Genomic DNA, 20,300 nt, shown 5'->3' with positions numbered 1-20,300 from the left:
TCTTATTTCAACTTTCCATTGTCCAGACTTGCTAAGGTGATAAATGTGAGGATTGGTCACAGTGTTACTTTCTAATCGCTGTTGCAACTGTGAACTGTTATTGTAGTCCTCACTTAATGACCATTTGTTCAGCCATGACAACATTGAACAAATGATAATTATTACCAGTCCTCAAAGTTACAACCATTGCAGCAACTCTACAGTCACGTGATCAAAATTTGGGCACATGTCAGATCGCCTTTATGATCACAGCATACAACTTCTGTCACCCACCAATCTCCCTCCCATCTCTGCCCTTTTGGCTGCCTTGCACTCTGCCATCCCTGCCTCTCTGCTGTCCTTCTGCCTTCCACTTCACTGCCCATTGCCTTCCGTCCCTTATGTCTCCCAAGGTGTCATGTCACCAAGGGCAGCAGAGATGCAGTGGGAGGAAGATTGCAATGGTCAGCTGGATGCAGCTGGCAAGTGAATAGCAGGTGGTGGTAGTGGAGTGCAAAGTCGCCACAGGGCGGAAGGAGGAGTTGAAGTGGAGCATGGTAAGAGGGCAGAGCCTGTCTGTAGAAGGATGCTTGTTGGGCCTGGCTTTGGAGAATGCAGCGGGACAGAGACAATAATTCATGCAGACCAGGATAGGCATGTGGTTCTCGCCTAAAAATGGCACCAGCTCTTGCTTAATGACTGTAACCAGGATTACCAAAACAGTTGCTAAGCATTGCAGGCTCATGAAGTTTCCCATAAGCTTAATGACATAAATTCTGATACAAATTAGGTGTCAGGTTTCGAAGTCTAATGTTAGCATTGGAGTAAGTGCAGCGTGAAATGCTGACATCAGGATTGTTAAACTATGTGTCTTACAATAACAGTGAAAGCTTAATATCAAATTCAGCATTTAAGAAATGTATCCTTCTATGCAGTTGCTGCAATCTTTATGAAAAGTACACATAAAGTCTATGCATTGTACATTATAGTCTTCTGAATCCAACAATTCCACCTTGCATAGTCTTCTTTTCTTTTTTTCACATGATCATTCCTAGGCAGCCATGGCCACACAACTTAAAAAGCTGTAGAATGAATTTCCAAAAATGCATAACTTTTTTTGAATCTATTTGCTAACTAAGGTGAGGACATATTGTGTTAACTTGGAGTCTCTTCCTTTTCGTCCTCTCCTCGTAGGCAATGACTGTGATACATTCTGGGACAGAGACCAACTCACCAATAGCTGCTATCAGTTCAACTTCCAGTCTACCCTGTCTTGGCAGGAGGCTGGAAAGAGCTGTGAGCAGCAAGGGGCCGGCTTACTTAGCATCACTGCGATTCATGAGCAGACCTACATCAATGGTAAGCATTGGAAATTTGTACTTGAAACAGGTTCTCCTAATAAAAGGGATGGAAAAATGTTTTGCTCTGCAGACTGACATGTTTACCATTCTTTCACTTATATAGACTAACAATAAGCCTTCCAATAGTGGTTGGTTGTTGGGTATTCTTCGGTATTTTGATAAAATGAATATCAATACAGAGAAAGTATCGGTGTGTATGTATAAATGTGTGTGTGTGTGTGTGTGTGTGTGTATACATACATATACATATATTTTGTTTTTGTAGATTTTCCCGGGTAGAGGTATGCAAGTTTTGGTGTATTCGGGTCTTTTCCCGTGTAAGATTGAGAGTATCTTGGCGATGTTTCGACGAGGTCCCACTCGTCATCTTCAGGCTGGTGTCTTCGGCTTTGTGCTTGTGCGAGGAAAGCGTGATTGGAGCTGCCATCTCTCTATAAATACTGGTGGGGAGATGTGGGGTGCTGGCTTTGTTGCTATGAGCGGGTTGGTTGCCTGTGCAATCAGAAAAGAAGAAAAAACTTCCTCCCTTTTCCAGCACCTTAAAACAACAGGACACGAAATTGACTTTGAAGGAACCAAATTAATCTCCAAAACTGAACACTTCAACAAGAGAATAATCACGGAAGCCATCGAAATAGAGAAACACCCCCATAACATGAATAAACACGACGATACCTCCCACCTACCAAACATCTGGAAACTAGCCCTAGTCAACAGAAGAGTCCCAGCCATGAAGATTAACACCGGACCCAAGATAACACATGACACCACCACCAATCATCCTCACCAGATTCAAACCCAAACCCAAACCCATCCCATAGACAACCACCATCCAGAAGCCAGACCACAGTGGCATCACCAGCTGCTGCACCCCCCTCCGATCCCCACACAAAGCAAACTGACACACGCCATGAACACATAGCAAGACCTCAAACTCAGAGCCAAACCAAAGCCCGGGATGTGGCATCACAACCATCTGCTCAGGACATTACATCAAAAAACTCAGGATATCACAACACTAGAACTCAGGATGTTAACACACAGCCCATTATCCAGGTCATCAAACACAAAAGACTAATGGGCACACATCAAGGACCTCACCCACATAGGATGTTATGAAACAGTTGACTAATCTGCAAACATTAACTCCATCAACCAATCAAGATGTAACAACACAGGCAACCAACCCGCTCACAGCAACAAAGCCAGCACCCCACATCTCCCCACCAGTATTTATAAAGAGACGGCAGCTCCGATCACGCTTTCCTTGCACAAGCACGAAGCCGAAGACACCAGCCTGAAGATGACGAGTGAGACCTCGTCGAAACATCACCAAGATACTCTCAATTTTACACGGGAAAAGACCCGAATACACCAAAACTTGCATATACATATATATATATACATATACATACATACCAGTGCTCTGTAAGGATTTTTGGAAGATTTTAAGCTAGGATTTTAACCAGAATTTTAAACATTTTAACTAACTTATTTAACATGACGCGGGAAAACACCCGAGATTTTAATTTTTTGCATACATACATACATACATACATACATGTGTGTGTGTGTGTGTGTGTGTATACACACACATATAAGGGATGCAGTGGCTCAGTGGCTAAGACGCTGAACTTATTGATCAAAAGGTTGGCAGTTCAGTGGTTCGAATCCCTAGTGCTGCGTAATGGGGTGAGCTCCAGTTACTTGTCCCAGCTTCTGCCAACCTAGCAGTTCAAAAGCCCTTAAAAAATGCAAGTAGAAAAATAGGAACCACATTTGGTGGGAAAGTAATAGCATTCCGTGCGCCTCTGGCATTTAGTCATGACCATGGAGACGTCTTCGGACAGTGCTGGCTCTTCGGCTTTGAAACGGAGATGGGCACCACCCCCTAGAGTTGGGAACGATCAGCACATATGTATGAGGGGAACCTTTACCTTTATCTATATATAAAATATTTGAATATGCAATATGAATATTGTAAAAGAAAACTGTCTGGTGCAAATGGATGGTGCAGAAGAGAAGAGATTCAGAGAAGACTAGTTTGTGCTTGGTATGGGTAATTGACTATCACCATGGTTTAAGAAGAATGTGAAGAAAAGTACATTATTAGGTGCCATTATGGCTTAGTATGACTTACGGTAGAGGACCTCCTCCTGTGACTTTCTATCTTTCTCTGACTCTACCAGGACTGCTGACAGGATATGGTTCCACACTCTGGATTGGGCTTAATGATTTGGACCTCAATGGGGGCTGGCAGTGGTCTGACAATTCCCCCTTGAAGTTCCTCAATTGGGAAAATGGTAAGTTGGACACAGAGACTGAAAACTGAATGAGATTATACAAATAAAAATAACAGATATTTTATATAATTAAGAGTATAAACAGATATTGCTTACTAATTGTATAGATTCCTATTGTATAAATATGTATCCCCTGTGTGTGTGTGTGTGTGTGTGTGTGTGTGTGTGTGTGTGTAAAATGAAGAGCCAGACAAAATATAAAATATTACCTGGGATAATACAAGATATCATATTGGACTGTAAAAATTCAAATATGTTCCTTTCACTACCATCTAGGGCATGGGTGTCAAACTCAAGGCCTGGCAGCCGGATCTGGCCTGGGGAGTGTTTAAAACTGGCCCGCAGAGCCACCCTGGAAACAGCAAAGGACTGGCCTGTGATGCCTCTGCCAGCGAAAATGGCGTTCAGGAGGGCAGCGTCCCCCTAGATCCGTGTTGGTGAACCTATGGCACGCGTGCCGGAAGTGGCAGAGCCATGTGGCCAGCACACGTGGAGTCACCCATTCCTCTTATGGGTTTCCAGGGCACGCATGTGCACCAGCCAGCTAATCTGCTGATTACTGGTGCGCATGCGCATGCGACAATCAGCTGGCCTTTACGTCTTAGCGCGTGTGCGCATTTGCCATGCTGTCATTGCCCGCATGCAGCCCCGGGACTCCACCCTTTGCCAGCCAGGAGCGCTGCTGCCAGTCGCTCCCCTGTGCCCAGCTGCCTGCCTGCCTCACCATGAGGAAAGGCCCCGAAGTTGCACTGCCTGGGATCCGTGTGGGCTGCCGCAGGGGGAGGCCAGCTATGGCTGGCTTGACACTGCCCGGAGCTCAAGGCTGGAAGGAGGAGGAACTGCCGCTGCCTCTTAGCTGGCGTGAATGACCTGCTACCGTAGCCTGCCGCCATCCTCTCTCCCTCACCAACTGCTCCTGCCATTGCCAGGGAAGTGGCTGTGTGAGAACCACTGCCTTCGGAGGCAAGGGGGCAGTGGTGGCAAGGATGGGCGGTCCAGGGCTTCCCTGTCTTCCTGCCTGAGTGGGCTTCTGGCATAGCCCCAGGCCTTCAGGGGAAGGGATTAAAGCCCTGGCCCGCTGCTTCTGGCACCGCTGGGAAAGAAGTGAGAACTGCCGCTGCTAGGGGTGGTGGTGGCAAGGATAAACAGTCTGGGCTTCCCTGTCTCCCTGCCTGAGCAGACTTCTGGCATAGTCCCAAGCCTCAGGGTCAAGAGGTAGGGAGGGAAGCCCTGGCCTGCTGCTCATGCTGTAGGCATCCCCTTGCCCCCTGCAAGAGTGGTTCTCATGCTGCCACTTCTCCGGCAGCACCAGGAGCAGCTGGTGGGGCAGAGAGGGTGGGGGCAGGCTGTGCTGGCAGGCCGTTCTTGCTGGGTAAGAGACAGGCTGCTCCTGGAGCAGCGAGGAGAAGGAGAAGCCGCCAGCGGGGAGGCGAGCTGCCCCAGGAGGACTGGAGGAGAGCACAGCTCCTCACCCATGGAGATCCACCAGTGGAGTAGAGGTCGTGGAAATTAGTAAGGTGCACGAGCCAGGAAGTGATCATGCTCCCTGGCAGGAGAGGGTTGCACGTTCACATCAGCAAAAGTTTGTGCAACCCTCTCCCGCCAGGGAGCATGACCGCTTCCTGAGGTGGCATTGCCAGTGGGAACCCTGCAAACCTGCTGGAAGCGCAGCCCTGGCTGCTATTTCTGCCTCTTCTCCAACCACTCAGAGCCCTATGTAATAGTGTTGCAGCTTGCTCGAGGTAGCTGCAGTTTGGACTTTTCCCCCTCTTCCTCCATCTTCTCTTCCTTGAGGAGGAGCGTCACAGTGTGACCGAGGCTGAGGAGGGGTGGGATAGTAGCTGCGTGGAGCAGCAAGGAGAAGGAGAAGCTGCCAGCGGGGAAGCGAACTACTCCAGGAGGACCGGAGGAGAGCAAAGCTCCTCACTCATGGAGATCTACCGGTGGGGAAGTGGTTGCGGTAAGAGGTGCGCTGGCCAGGAAGCGGTCATGTCCCTGGCGGGAGAGGGTTGCACAAACCTTTACTGGCGTGAATGTGCAACCCTCTGCTGCCAGGGAGCATGACTGCTTCCTGGCTCACGCACCTCTTACCACTTTCCATGACCTCTTCCCCGCTGGTGGGTTTCCATGGGTGAGGAGCTGCGCTCTCCTCCGGTCCTCCTGGGGCAGCTCGCCTCCCCGCTGGTGGATTCTCCTTCTCCTGGCTGCTCCAGGAGCAGCCTGTCTCTTACCTGGTGAGAACGGCCTGCCCCCACAGCCTGCCCCCCACCCTCTCTGCCCCACCAGCTGCTCCTGGTACTGCCGGAGAAGTGGCAGCATGAGAACTACTTTTGCTGGGGGCAAGGGAGTGGCAGTGGCAGGAGCAGCAGGCCAGGGCTTCCCTCCCTCCCTCCCCCCCCACCTCCCCAGAGGCCTGGGGCTATGCCAGAAGCCCGCTCGGGTGAGGATACGGATGCCCTGGACTGCCCTCAAAATAACGACTTTCCAGGCCCAAAACTGGGCACGGGGGGGGAAGTGCATGTGCGAGGCGCGCATGCGAAATGTGGGGCACATGCATGGGGGAGCATGGCGAGGGTCATGTGCACATGTGGGAGGGTTCGCATTGCATTATGGATGCTGCCACATGCGCCAGCTGTTGCGCGCGTACATACACACTTCCAGCATACCACGAGAAAAAGGTTCGCCATCACTGCCCTAGATGGTAGTGAAAGGAACATATTTGAATTTTTACAGCCCAAATGTGCCAAACTTTTTACAGCCCAAATACAGCCCGTTAGCAAACATTGGGTCAAACATATCCTGTCATTTTTCTCTACAGATGTACTGCTTGGCTTTAATGTACTATTTAAAGTAATATAATAATGGTAATACATTTTTAAAAATCCATCCTTTGCAAGGAATGGAAATTATTTGAAATAAGGGTAGCTAATCTTAAAATTTAGTATTACATTTTAAAACAATGATGATATTTTTGAAGATATAGAGATTTTTATTTTTCTGTGATTGGTTTATTCAGTTATTGTGCAGCATTGGACAGAAATTGCTTTAACTTCCCATATGCAGCCTCATCTTCATCAGCACAATGTATATTTTTTTTCATCTTTGATAACAAAATCCGAAAATAATGTCTTGTCAATCCTTGAAATTCAGAATCGATCCAAGATTGAATCCTTAATACTGAAAATATTCTTGGATTATGATTTTTTTTTGGTTTGAAGATTGGTTGTTGCAGAGGTAGGATTTCTTCTTCTCTTATAGATCAACCTGATAATCCTAACGAAGAAAATTGTGGGGTGATACGGACAGAGTCCTCAGGAGGATGGCAGAATCGGGATTGCAGCATTGCTTTGCCATATATCTGTAAGAAGAAACCAAATGCCACTTCTGATACATACTTCACAGGTGCGTAATTTGGAAAATGCAAAAAACCCAAACAATTTGAATATTTTAGTTTAAACATAATAACAGAATATAAAATGTCTGTGGATCTCTGCAGAAAATCTCACACAGGGCATTGGTACTGGAAAAAATTGTATGGTAAATGAGGAAATGTGGAAATGTATTGTATATTATCCTAGGCTTTTTGTGTGACAGGATTAAATGAGTCCACAAGCTATGTGCCTAACCTTGACCTTCTTACCTGAATAAATTGGCCAGAATGAGATCAGCTAGAGGTCAGTACCGGGATGAAATTCTCTGAAGTCTGCTACCGGTTCACTTCACTACTGGTTTTCTTCGTGTGTGCCTGTGCAGTGCACGCCAAACGCATGCTTTGTGTGTGCATGCGCAGTGTGCGCCAAATGCGTGCTTTGCACGCAGGTGCACCGCAGGCACTACCACACAGCAGGAGGATTGTGACAAAGGAGGATTAAGAAGCCTTTTCTGCGTCTTCAAAGGTAAGTAGAACAGCGAGGGGGGGAACAGCTGTGCCGCGAGATTTAGATTCGCTAGAAAGCAGGATTTCCTGCTTTGTAGCGAATATAAATCACGCGGTACAGCTGATCATCGGAAATACCGTTCGCCCAAATCGGTAGCATTTTTTATACTACCGATTCACCCGAACAGGTAGCATTTATTACTACCGGTTTGGGCGAACCAGTCTGAACCGGTAGCATTTCACCCATAATCAGTGCCTCTTTGCCAGAAAAAGATATTCCTCTCTAGCTTGCAAGAGGCTGCAATAAGGATCTACTGAAGAAAGCCATCGAAAAGGGTTGACCAAGTAATCCTTTCGGAGTGGGATACTTTCAGTATGCTAAGATGCCCAGTTTAATTGCTCCTTACTTGTCCAATTCAGCAGAAGAATTTGTACTCTTGAATCTTACCAAAAGGAAGAAATTGAAAATAAGTCCAGATAAACTGGAGATCCTATAAGTAAATAAAGAAGTGATCTGAGGGATTGAGGTAACCTCTTTTTAGATAGATTTGCATTCCCGTTGAACGGGAAGGTTTGTTGAATGCGCTTTGATTCTCACTGGATTTGCAGGTAGCAGCTGGAAATTTCTCTTACTGTGCCTTGGAAAAATGCCAATGGAGTTCCTGTCCTCATAATAAGAGTGGCAGATACCTCCTTCTGTTGTAGGAGCAGAGGAAAAATGAAATCAACAAATCAACAATCACCATTTACTAAAGGAGTACCGTGGCATCACACCCAGGCAAAGTGCCTTTTGCGAACCTGTTCTGCATACAAAATCAGCGCTTGCTAGCCTGTGAAGAAATAAATTCAGTGCTGGGTTTCCAGCTCTTTTCACAAGATTCTTCTCAGCTGTATTTGTTGCCAGATTCTTTCCTGGCCTGAGGCTTGATTTTTCACATTGGTCTTCAAAGAGAGGCTAGATAGCCAAAGATACAAAATTGGGCCCTGAATACAGATTGGATTGCATGACCTCTTAAATTTCTTTACTGAGTTATGATTCTAAGCCAATTGCTATGGTTTCCTGAAATTAAAAGTTTTGCTTTTGAGGCAGAGCACTGGACAGGCATTGCACTTTGCAGTAGCGGCTTCTTATAGTGTATTCACTTTGTGGTTCCAGCAATTGCCAGTCCCTACCATCTTCCATCTGTTGTTTTATAGGAGTTCATAAGAAACCGTGTAAACCATAAATGGAAAAGTTATATTAAGCTTACCTATAGATCTTAGAGAAGTTTTCCATGAGGTTGATGCTCTCCTGAGCTATGGGCAAAAAGCTTGCAGTGCATGGTTATATTCTTTCTAGCAGCCTAAACAGAGAGGTTGATTTTGCAAAGAGCAGTTAGGAGCCCAGCCAGTTGCCAATCTTATGAAGATGACCGATCTCTGCAATATGAAGCACTCATGTAGGAGAACTTCTTTAGCTTTTCAATGAAAAGTGCCATTTTCTTGCTGCATTGCTTTGATACAGTTTAAGCCTCACGCTCAGCAGCAAGCTAGCACCAAGATGGTGGTCTTTCTGTAAGGAGCAGTGATGGGTTTCTACCAGTTCTCCCTGGTTTAGCAAACCGGTAGTGGTGGCGGCGGGACGCTCCACCCACCCGCCCGGATGTCATCACGGATGCTCTGCTCATGCGCAGAAGCGCCATGAGCAAGTGAAGCGTGCACACAAATGTGCGCGCTCCCGATTCCGAACTGGTAGCGAAGGTAAGTGGAACCCACTACTGGTAAGGACATAATAAATTGGGGCAAAAGTCCTGTCTTTTCCATGATAAATTTGTCTATTTCTTTCAATCAGCAGGAAAGCTCACTTTCTGATACATAAAAAGGACCTATTCCCAGGCTCTGGATTGTATTTCCATAATCTCTCAATATTTATAAAATCTGTAACATCTTTTCACCAAGCTTTTATTTGTTAGATGATTTTAATATTTATTTTATTATTATTTTGAGGGTTTGGGGAGAGGGATATATTGGATGGTTTAGATTTAGAAGGAAGAACACAGACTTTCAAAAGACTTTCAGAGCCTGAAAGCCAGGCACTTAGGGCACCAATGTCAGGATAAGAAGGGAATAAATATTTGCATTCTGTTTGAAAAGAAACTATGGATGGAGGCTTTTAGTTTGAATCCTTTTATTAATATTTGTGATTAAAGAATTAGGGTGGTTTATATGGCAGAAAATAAAGCTCTGTGCTAGGTTTATAGTACTCTGTTTTCTGGGTTATAGATCTTGGCTGAAGTTTCACAAGTATGTCCCATGTCTCTCTGATTCTCCTAAATTTATGTACTATAATCCCAGTAGAACCTGAAGTGAAGATTGATTGTGATCCCAGCTGGCAGCCATTCCAATCTAACTGCTATCGTTTGATAAGTGAAAAGAAGAGCTGGGTAGATGCCAAAAAGACCTGCTTGCGCAGTGAAGGGGATCTGGTGAGCATCCATACCCTCTCTGAACTGGAGTTCGTCACCAAGCAAATCAAGCAAGGTAAGGAATAATTGATTTTATTATGCCCTCTGGATCCTTATAGCTTGAAGTATACTCAGAATTTCAAATTAGTATCCCAAGCATTCTCCTTAAGCAGCAGCCATGCAGTAGGTAATCTCATTTATAAAATGATTTGCCATGGTGGCAGTCCAAGAAAAAGAGAAGACTAGAAGATTGGTGATCACATAGAGTGTGTCTTTAGTAGAAGAGTTATACCTATGTTCAATTTCTCTCTTTCTCTCTCCCCCTGTAATCATATTACAAAATGGGTAAATAATTTTTATTTTAGAGTTTACAGAAAATAAGATGTGACTTAGATGTAGATGCTTATTCAGTTAGCTTGCTCTGTGGCCAGTGGCTTTAAAATGATGATACGTCCAAATCAAACTTCAGCGACATCATAAATACAATTTTCTTTGCAACCATATGGAAATTGTTTGCCATTGCCTTCCATGTTTTTAAGATTTCTAGGCTAGCCTAGCCCTGATATTTTCTCATGGTTACATGTCCAAATAATAACCAGATTTGATTCTGCTTAGCATTTTAAGAAGAACCAAGTTTGACTGACAGAATACTGAATTAAGCTAAAAGGAAATAAATCCTTCTTGTTCCCAATAACTCTTAATTCAATTAAAAATGTTGATTGGCTGGGATGTAGTCTTGAATTGTCATTCTGACAATCAAAATAATTACCTCTACACTTCATTTAGCTGATTGCTGATTTTTGGGTCAATTATGAGGATATTCCCCTCAAAGATTAAATCAGTTTTTCTAAAAATCTAAATTGGTTTTTTTATGATACTTACTGAACTTTTAGAATGAATCACTGTGTTGTATGTTTGTGAAAAATCTTCCTGAAAAGAACATGGAGTAGAAAGAATAAAGGCAATGCTGAAATTGAACTACAATAGTTTGGGAATAAAGGTGAAGATAAACCACAGCAGAGGAAGTTACAACTTTTCTGGGTGCTGCATCCAAATTCTAAATTCCTTGTTTTCATGGAAGCTTTCATAAATTTAGCATCATTTTGCTAAATTTTTATATATTAGAGAGGGCAAGTAAATTAGAAAGGCAGAAGTTGTGCATTGTGATGTATTGTATAGAAAGAAGTACATTATTAACATATACACAGAAGAGGATTGTATAAACTCTCTTCTTTTGTTCCCTGTTGTACCAGATGTTGAAGAACTTTGGATTGGTCTGAATGATCTTCGACTACAGATGAATTTTGAGTGGTCAGATGGCACACCAGTGCAATTTACATTCTGGCATCCTTTTGAGCCCAACAATTTCCGAGATAGCCTTGAAGATTGTGTGACTATCTGGGGGCCGGTATGAGTAAAATTTTGGAAATCTTTCTATCATAAGAGAAATATATAATTTTAGTATACATAGGATTTTTCTTATCACATATCAAAAAGTCAAAATAATACCATGTACTTGTAGGTGAATATAACTCCTCATTAATGAATTGTGATTTTGGAATCTTAAAGGATCTGCACTTTAAACTCTTTTTTTCCTTAAAACAGATTTGATTGTAAAGAAACGACTTATCCAACTTTGCCCAAAATAGTTATGTAATCTAGGACCTATTTATTTTCTTCACAGACAACTGAAGCAGACAAAGCTTTGTAGAATCCATTCCAATTTGTTTTTTATCGTTGGATCATCCAGATATATTGATAAACTTGAAACATTTACTTTTTGAAGCCTTTTGTGGTTTTGCCAATAGCTGTATAACAGGTTTAAATAACCCTTTTAAAACATTTATAACATATTGCCTATAGTATTCCTTTAGATTGCAAACATTTTGATTTATGGTATCTGGGAGATTGTATGTAGAAGGAAAGTTGGTTTACTTGTTTTAAAAACTGATTTCTGAAACGACGATTGCAGAAATATGCCCAGGATGTGCTAAACAGATCAGCATTGCAAAAGGCATTTTGGACAAAAATACAAATTGATAATCTCATAACAAAAGGCAAAAGATACCATGAAGATTAGATTAGAAATTTTCATACAATAAGGACTTTGCAAAACTGATTAAGTTGTAAATATATAGTTGGCACTGGAAGCTGGTAAGATACGATATTAATGTTTATAATATTTAGAAACTGGACCCAACTGTGAAAGTAGCTTTTACTAAATTGAAATTTCTGTGCTTCCATCCAGGAAGGAAGATGGAACGACAGTCCTTGCAATCAGACCTTGCCTTCTGTCTGTAAGAAACGAGGTCGAGTAAGTCAGGGGAAAGAGGAGGACCATGGCTGCAGAAAGGTAAAGACATTATTTTCCTACGTATATGTATATATGTACACATACCTATGTAGGTGCAGGGTCAAAGGCAAAAGAAGGAGACCCAGAAGCTGCATTTTGTGGCTCAAAAATTTGCTTATACAGAACTGCTCTGAAGATTCATGTATGAAAACCGAAACAAAGCTTTTCCTTTCCAGTTGGCTGAAGTCTCTGATGCAGGAGTGACTAATGATGAAAAGTTTGCAAATCCTGATTAAAAAGTTAGTTACATGAAAATTGAATGTAGAAAAGCAGGCATGAAGAATGTGAAAGCTTTTTTTCCCCTTCAGAAATCAGCAAGCATGCTTTCTGTTTAGTGTGGTTCAGCACACCTGCTGGGTAAGCAATTTATCAAGGTTATTTTACAGCATGTGTTTCCACCTAATATTTACTCTTAACTGCCTCCCAGGCAAAGGACATTTTTAAATAGAGAATCTTAGATATCAGTGCCCAAACTGACACAGAATTATTGACAAAAATAGAATTTTAAATTGGTTGGCTAAGAACAAAAACACTTTCCAAACCAAAAAGTACCTGTCAATGAGATTAATACAATTTCTAAGAAAAGCCTATTCTAGAGCAAGATTTGAATTGTTGGATTCCATGGACAAATATGGGCACTTCCATCCCTTGCCATACCATGAAAGATCATGTATACAAGTATAGGCAGTCCTTGGCTTACATTCATTTAGTGACTGTTCGAAACTACAGGTAAGACACTGGAAAAAGTGACTTATGACTGTTTTTCACAACTGTTGTGACATCCCCATGGTCACATGATCAAATTTCAGACACTTTGCAGCTGACTCATATTTATGCCAGCTGCAACATCCTAGGGTCATGTGATTACCTTTTGTGACCCTTTGACAAGTAATGTCAGTGGAGAAGCCACATTCACTTAGCAACCATGTTACTTACTTAACTTAAGAGCGCAGAGCACTTAACAACTGTGGCAAGAAAGATCACTCAGTTGTGGTTGTAAGTCGAGGACTACTGCAGGTAGATAGAATGCGGCACATGATTTGGCGACTGAATGGTACCCATGATTTGGAGAATGGTGCAAGCATCCTTGGGAAGAAGGCCCAATGCAGCCAGGATCTGCCACAAGCACAGTAGGGATAAGACAGCCCCTCCTTATCAGCAGAGGAGGAAAAGGGTGAAGGTCAAGCTGGATGCAGCAGGCCTGTAGAGCGCAGAGCAATGGGGTTAACTGTGGCTTTGTGCACAGGTACCTGGCTGTGGTGTTGGGTTTGAGGCAGCATTTTTCAGTTTCAGTTGACTGACGCTGCTCAAGGCCTTCCACTCCAGTCCCGGGCCTGGCACTGCTGTGGAAGGTGGCCAAAAGAGCATAGATGTGGGGGTGGGGGTGAGAGACAGGTAGTGGTAGGGTTGCAATGTACCTGCAGTTACAAGTGTAGGTTGCCATGCACCTACATTTTGATCAAATGACTGTGCAGAGGCAATGCAACTGCTGTAACTTTGAGCATGGGTTGTAAATTCCCTTTTTCAATGCCATTGTAACTTCAAAATGTCATTGAATGAATTCTCAGAAGTCAAGGATTACTTGTATGTGGTGCCCTAGCAACTGAAGATAATTTTCATCTTTTTTTTATTGTCAAATGTAGACCCCTGTAGGGTTAGAAAATTAAAATATTTACTAAATATTTAAAGAATAGCCCACTGCAACCTAAATCAAGATTGACCTATTTTCTCCTGGGTATAGGAGGACATACAGATTGTGAACAGCTGTTAGTGTATAAGCAAGACTATTTAGCTAAAAACCTACTTTATTGAACAGGTTGATGTATCAGGTAAAGACAAAGTATTCAGCTGAACGTGGATTCTCTGTGTTTAGCACATTTATTATTAGTTTCATTTACCTATTTTATTGTGGAAATAGACCATGTAATTTTACCTTTACATTATTTTCTTTGATATGGTCATAAAACTAATCTGCTGTCTTTGCCATTTGGGAAATAAAGTACACTTGCTGCATGTTATTTGTTGAGATTTACAGTGTCCCAGCAACCCATTCATGTCCAGAGGGCATATACATTCCAGCTGACCAAAAGCAAAATGTTTCAGCCTTTCTAACTCTGCAGCAACTATAGAGGGAAGGGTATTTTTTTCAGTATTGTAGGTATTTTATTATGGAAATATTTACCTGAAAGATTTGTAAGACTAGTTAGAATTATTTCCCCAGCTTTATTTCCCATCCAAGGGACAAAATTACCCTGTGACAATCTGTTGATGCACATTTTAAATTAATCCTCATTGTGTACCTCTGTGATTGGAGATGCAAAAATTATGGCAATCCAAAAACCAGCTAATAATTGTGTGTTGCAAGATTTTAAGGATCAGACTCAATAATTGATTTAAGAATAAAGTATTCAAACAAAACACTGTTTATTTACAGTAGGCATTCTATATTCACTGAATAATCACAGATAGAAGCAAGGAGGAGGTGCATACAGCTCCTTTTATATACACAAGGCGGAGCAAGATATGGGAGTGGTTAAATATGAATATATTAAATGATGAAGAATAAGTTAACCCCTAATACCCCGGTTATATACTATTTACATATTGGAGAATAAGGCATTTACTTGTGACATTGCGTCAATTCAGCAGATGTAATCTGCCTGTTCGTTAGTGGCAGAGGTAAGACTCCATTCGGTTGAATAAAAGCCTAGCTTTCCTAGCCATTAGGATGAGATTATGGGAGTTTAAGTCTAGCACATCTGAAGGCCATTTGGCTGGGAAAGACTATGCTGACAGCAGATGGAAGAAGGCAAAGCAGTCATATAGGGTGGGAAAGTACCTTGGAGGTCTTCTAGTCCAACCCCATATCCAAGGCAAGAGGCCTTGCTCCTGCAAATTGCTATAAGAAGTTTGTCACTATGTCGATTTCACCTCAGAATTGGAGAGTTTAGGATTAGATATAACTTCCCAATAAAACTTTTATTACAAAAATCTGGGATTGATTTGTGGTTATCATCACCTTAATGATATTAGTTGTTCACTTTTTTCATTTTGAGTTACCTGTTGCTCTTTAAATTCCTGTTCTATTTTCCTTTGCAGAAATTTTGCTAATTTTAAAAATGTGTGCAAGTAAATTTAGCAGTTAAGCAGTTAAAAAGACGCAAGGAGGCCTACTAAGTAGCTTTGCCTCCAGGATCACTTAGGCAGGGTAGCCTTCTCTGCTTGCATTTGTGTCTGTGCAGGGGAGGAGACTTCATATAGGCAGCTGCACATGGAAACTGGAACCATATCAGCTTGAGTTTTTACACCTTCCTTATATATTTCCGCCAATTACCTTGCTTGGTGGCACCTGAGTTATTAAAAGTGACTTTGAATGAAAAACTTAAAAAGGATGTCAGGATTCAGAAAAACAAAGCACCAGCCTTTAAAATCATTTGGATAATGAATTGCTTATCTGTGGGATCTATTCCACCTTGCTGTAAATAGGTATTTTGTAACTGGCCAGATCCATCATTGTGTCCATTTTGTAAGTGCACCTATCTCTACAAATTTTAAAAGTATGCTTGGGCAAAAAAGAAAAAAAGATCACTATGCCCCCATAACTTTCCCTCTCAATTTTATTTCAATTAAAAAGATTATCCTCATTCCCATTTTGCAAAATTGGGGAAATGCATCCAAAAACAAAGGACTCATCTATTTTGGTCTTAGTGAAAATTCAAAACACATGATTTTAATCCAGTTTTTCCCATCTCCCAGAAAATTGTGATGATCCCCCCTCCTTTCCCCTCCCATTCTCTGTTAGCAGCAGAGTGTCAAACTTTTTTTGTTTCTGTTTTACATGCTGATATTCCCATATTATTTATTTCATTGCTGGCCCATAGAACTCAGTGCAAGCATCAGCAGTTTCTGTTTCTTTCCATATGATAATAATATGATCTGATAGGAGCGCCTTTTATGAAAGGAGTTAGCCCAACTGCTGGATGTCTAGTTAGTCTTCTTAGACAAGACTAAAAACCTGAATGAGTAGGCTAGCTTCCAAGATTTCTCTTACTTTTAAAATAATGACAATTTTTCAAAACCTTACTCTGAGCTAAACATTTTTTCACACAGCCAAGTGGAGTCAGCATTGTCTTAATAATCGACAGAGCTAGAAGAACAACTTCCTTTTAAATAGCTTTTTTTCCCCTCATGTACTGCCATGTGTTTAATATATTAACAGCAATTTATATCACTACAGAATTTATCTTTTCCAGAATTTCAGGGAAAAATTCTCTATGTACCCTTTTAAGATCACCACCTAGAGTACATCAGGACTGAAGCAATAAGATAGCAGGCATATACAAATGTATTTATTTGTTTATTTTCCATCTTTATTGTTATTACAAATAATTCAAGATGACAAACATATCCAGCACATCTTCCTCATCTGTCCCCACAACAAGAACACTGTTAAAGTGGGTTAGGCTGAGAGAGAGTGACTGGGTCCAGATCACCCAGCTTATTTTCACGGCTAAAATGGAACTTGAATAAAATAATACAAGCATAAAAACTATGGATGTGACCAAGACCTAATTGAACTGTTATTTTTCAAAGTTTTAGATTTCCATTCTTGTAATTTCTGACTTTACCAAACTGATAATCTACTATATAGTTTTGTATATGAGATGATTCTATTTTAGAAGACACCTGAAGTTTCTTTCTCGTTTGCATGTCATTTTACTACTTATTTATCTTTTTGTTTGTTTACCTCTCAAGTGTTTGACTGGTAAACTGCTTTTATTTATTCTTATTTATTCTCTGCATTGATAGTAACAAATTCCGTGGTTACCTTCAAAAGAAGAAATAAATAGCATAGTAAATAATAAGAAATTACTAATGGTTGGTACCTGTGTATATAGGGAGAGAGGCAGTGGAGAGTTTCTACCGGTTTGCGCTGGTTTTGGGCAAACCGGTAGTGGTGGCGGTGGGAGGCTCCACCCACCTACCCTGATGTCATCATGGATGCTCTGCACATGTGCAGAAGGTTCTGTGCATGCGTAGAAGCTCTGTGCGTGAGTGAACCAAGCGCACATATGCGCGCGCTCCCAGTTCCGAATCAGTAGCGAAGGTAAGAGGAACCCACTACTGGAGAGAGGGAAAGTTATTATTATGTGACACATAAAATAAATAGTTTTAAACGTTCATAACATTTTCATTCTTTTAGGGCTATCAGATCAGATAATTATAAGGAAAACTAACAGTGTTCTTAAATGATACCTTTGAAAGAATGTGCAATATGATTCTTATCCATTTTTGTTAACATTTTTGCATAATGTTATAACTTGGAGAAAAATCAAGGATGTTTACATTTTCAGTAAAAAAGCTTTATAATAGCAAGAATAGAGTTGTAAAATGCAGATGAGAAAATATTTAGATATGGTAATATCTTTTGCAAATTTTTCATTTGGACTAAATTATGAGATATTAACTATTATTCATTTAAATAAGATTTCTCAGATATACAATGTATAAAAATCTAACAAACTGAAATATTTAAGGGACTTTCTTTGGGTTATTGTTATCGTCTAGGTCAGTGTTTTTCAAACTTGGCAGCCTAAGATATATGGATTTTAACTTTAAAATTTCCCAGTCCACATATTATAAAAGTTGTCAAGCTTGAGAAACATTGGTCTAAGTTATATAAGATTTTGATTAACTTACATCACAATCATTAGTCTGTCACCTTGTCACTCCCTCATTTTGAAGCTTCCAGAGGGTCCTCAGAGATCAGGATAAAAAACTCACTCCCTTTTTGTGTGGAAAAGGGGGAGAGTTTTCAGAAGAAGGCTTGTACCCATTTTCTTCATCCCAAATCAGAATGATTTTCCTTTGTGGGAATTGAGATGCAAAAGTACATTTGCTCTCCTGTCAGCCCTGACAAAAGAAAAAGAAAATTTTGATTATGCCCATTCTAGTGTTACTTTCCAACACTTCTTTGATCCTCATTTCCCTTTCCAGAAGTGTCTCTGGTTTAAGGTTGCTTAATCTCATTTATACAGAAGTAAAAGCAATTTCATCTCATTTTATCAAAGAAGACTGACAATGTTTGTAAACCTGGCTCATCGATTTCTAGTTAAACAATTTTTTAAAATATGGTTTGCAAAACAGTTCATATAAGGTCATGACTATGCTAATGGAAGTTTCAAGAATAGCTCTCTCACTCATCTAAATGTTAACTTTTTATAAGTGTGGGACATGAAATGTAAAATGAGTTTTAATTTGAATGGTTTGAATCCCCAATATAGGTCTCCTGCATGAGCAGGGGGTTGGACTAGATGACTTCCAAGGTCCCTTCCAACTCTGTTACTGTTACAGGGGTGTCAAACTCAAGGCCCGAGGGCAAGTTCCGGCCTGTAGGGTGCTTAGATCTGCTGTGGGGCTGCCCTGGAAACAGTGAAGGATTGGCCCGCAATGCCCCTGCCAGTGAAAATGGAGCTTGAGAGGGCCGCACTCTTTGTTTATCTTGGCAGAGGGTTGCAGGAGGCCATCGCAGCTGAAAACGGAGCTCAGGAGCCTGTTTTCTCTGGCAGAGCACTTGGGCCATCACAAGTACCCCCAACACGAGTGATGTCGAGCTGGCCATGCCCACCCTGGCCACACCTACTCCACCCCCCAAGGTCAAACACAACCCTGATGCGGCCCTCAATGAAATCGAGTTTGACACCCCTGGCTTAGACCAAAGAAAGGCATTGCGTAAATACTGAGAAGATCTGACATTGTAAGGACATCCCTTTCCCAGAGCTTTTGTTTTATGACTGCCTGCTTCACTTGGAAGACTCTTGGTGGTATACAATCTTAATTTTTTAATTTTAGTATTATTATAATATTTTTATAATGTTTTATAATATTTTTATTTTGCTATTAATAATACTGTTCCAATTATGCATTCAAGTTACAGGGATTAATTAGCATGTAGAAAATGCTATATTTTGCAAATTGTGGCTACTTTACAAATCTTATAAGAAATTATGATGATTGTTATAAACATTTGTTTATGTAAATTGACTATAAACTAGGGGTGAAATTCTCCCAGTCCGGACAGGATCACCCGATCTGGTAGCGATGGCGGGGGGTGGGTGGTTCAGAGAACCAGTAGCAAAAATCCCTGCACCCCACCCCACATGCCCAGCTGAGCCACACGATCATCAGAGTTTTTTTTTTTTTTACTTTTGAAAGCATTTTTTTCTACAACCTCTTCGGCCAAAAAAATGCTTTTAAAAGTAAAAAAAAAAAAAAGTTGGCCACGCCCACCCAGTCACATTACCCCCCTCCCAAGTCATGCCCATAGAACCTGTAGTAACAAATTTTACATTTCACCACTGCTATAAACTTAGCGGTTCCCATGTTCCCCTATGTTCTTTGCTTATCCTGTGACAGGTTTACTAGGCAGTGATGAATAATGGAGACCAGCACAGAAGGAGCACTGTCATTTGTACTCCTTCAATTGTTGTTTTGAATTCTTTCCTGGCACACTCTTTTTGGCAATAGTAGTATTTCCATTGTTACCATCAATTATGGCTTGAAGGACTAAGAAGGACAAAAATTACCTGGATAATATTTTCAGCTACTGAAGGTTGCTGGAGTCTGTTTGTGCCATCCATTCTAATTTTGTGACTGAGCTTGACAATATGCTAAGAATTGCTGGATGCCAATGCCAATATGGCATATGCCAATATGCTGGATCTGGGCTGCAAAACATTGACCAAAAAAATAGCAGGAACGAGATAAAGAAAATGATCAACCTCATGGCTGTCTAGATTTTTGCAGCCCAGATCTGGTAGCCTTACTCCAGATAGACAACAAAATAAAAATATCTCTTTGGAACCCTTCTACAATAATATTCACTCTGTTTTTAATAAGGTAATTTAACATTTCATTAAGTTAAAAATTCTTGGAATATTTTCAATCTTTATTTTGTCAAAAAAGAAATAATGTAATTGTTGA

General features: G+C 41.3%; 1 protein-coding gene across 3 annotated transcripts in view; it reads left to right on the top strand.

Moving 5' to 3' along the window:
- MRC2 (mannose receptor C-type 2) overlaps positions 1-20,300 on the top strand; it is a 95,142-nt gene that overhangs the window by 33,691 nt on the left and 41,151 nt on the right. For 2 of the 3 annotated variants that reach the window (XM_034416175.3, XM_087892285.1), the window contains exons 4-9: positions 1,174-1,338; positions 3,530-3,643; positions 6,902-7,045; positions 9,858-10,040; positions 11,218-11,372; positions 12,213-12,317. In XM_034416175.3, the coding sequence (XP_034272066.1) occupies positions 1,174-1,338; positions 3,530-3,643; positions 6,902-7,045; positions 9,858-10,040; positions 11,218-11,372; positions 12,213-12,317 (866 nt within the window). Of the gene's footprint in view, positions 1-1,173; positions 1,339-3,529; positions 3,644-6,901; positions 7,046-9,854; positions 10,041-11,217; positions 11,373-12,212; positions 12,318-20,300 lie in introns of all 3 variants that reach the window. The other variant, XM_034416174.3, reaches the window with a different exon arrangement.

This window comes from Pantherophis guttatus, chromosome 4 (genome assembly GCF_059756535.1).
Source record: "Pantherophis guttatus breed Tessera chromosome 4, ASM5975653v1, whole genome shotgun sequence".
Lineage (NCBI taxonomy): Eukaryota > Metazoa > Chordata > Lepidosauria > Squamata > Colubridae > Pantherophis > Pantherophis guttatus.
This window is presented reverse-complemented; position numbering and strand designations above follow the sequence as displayed.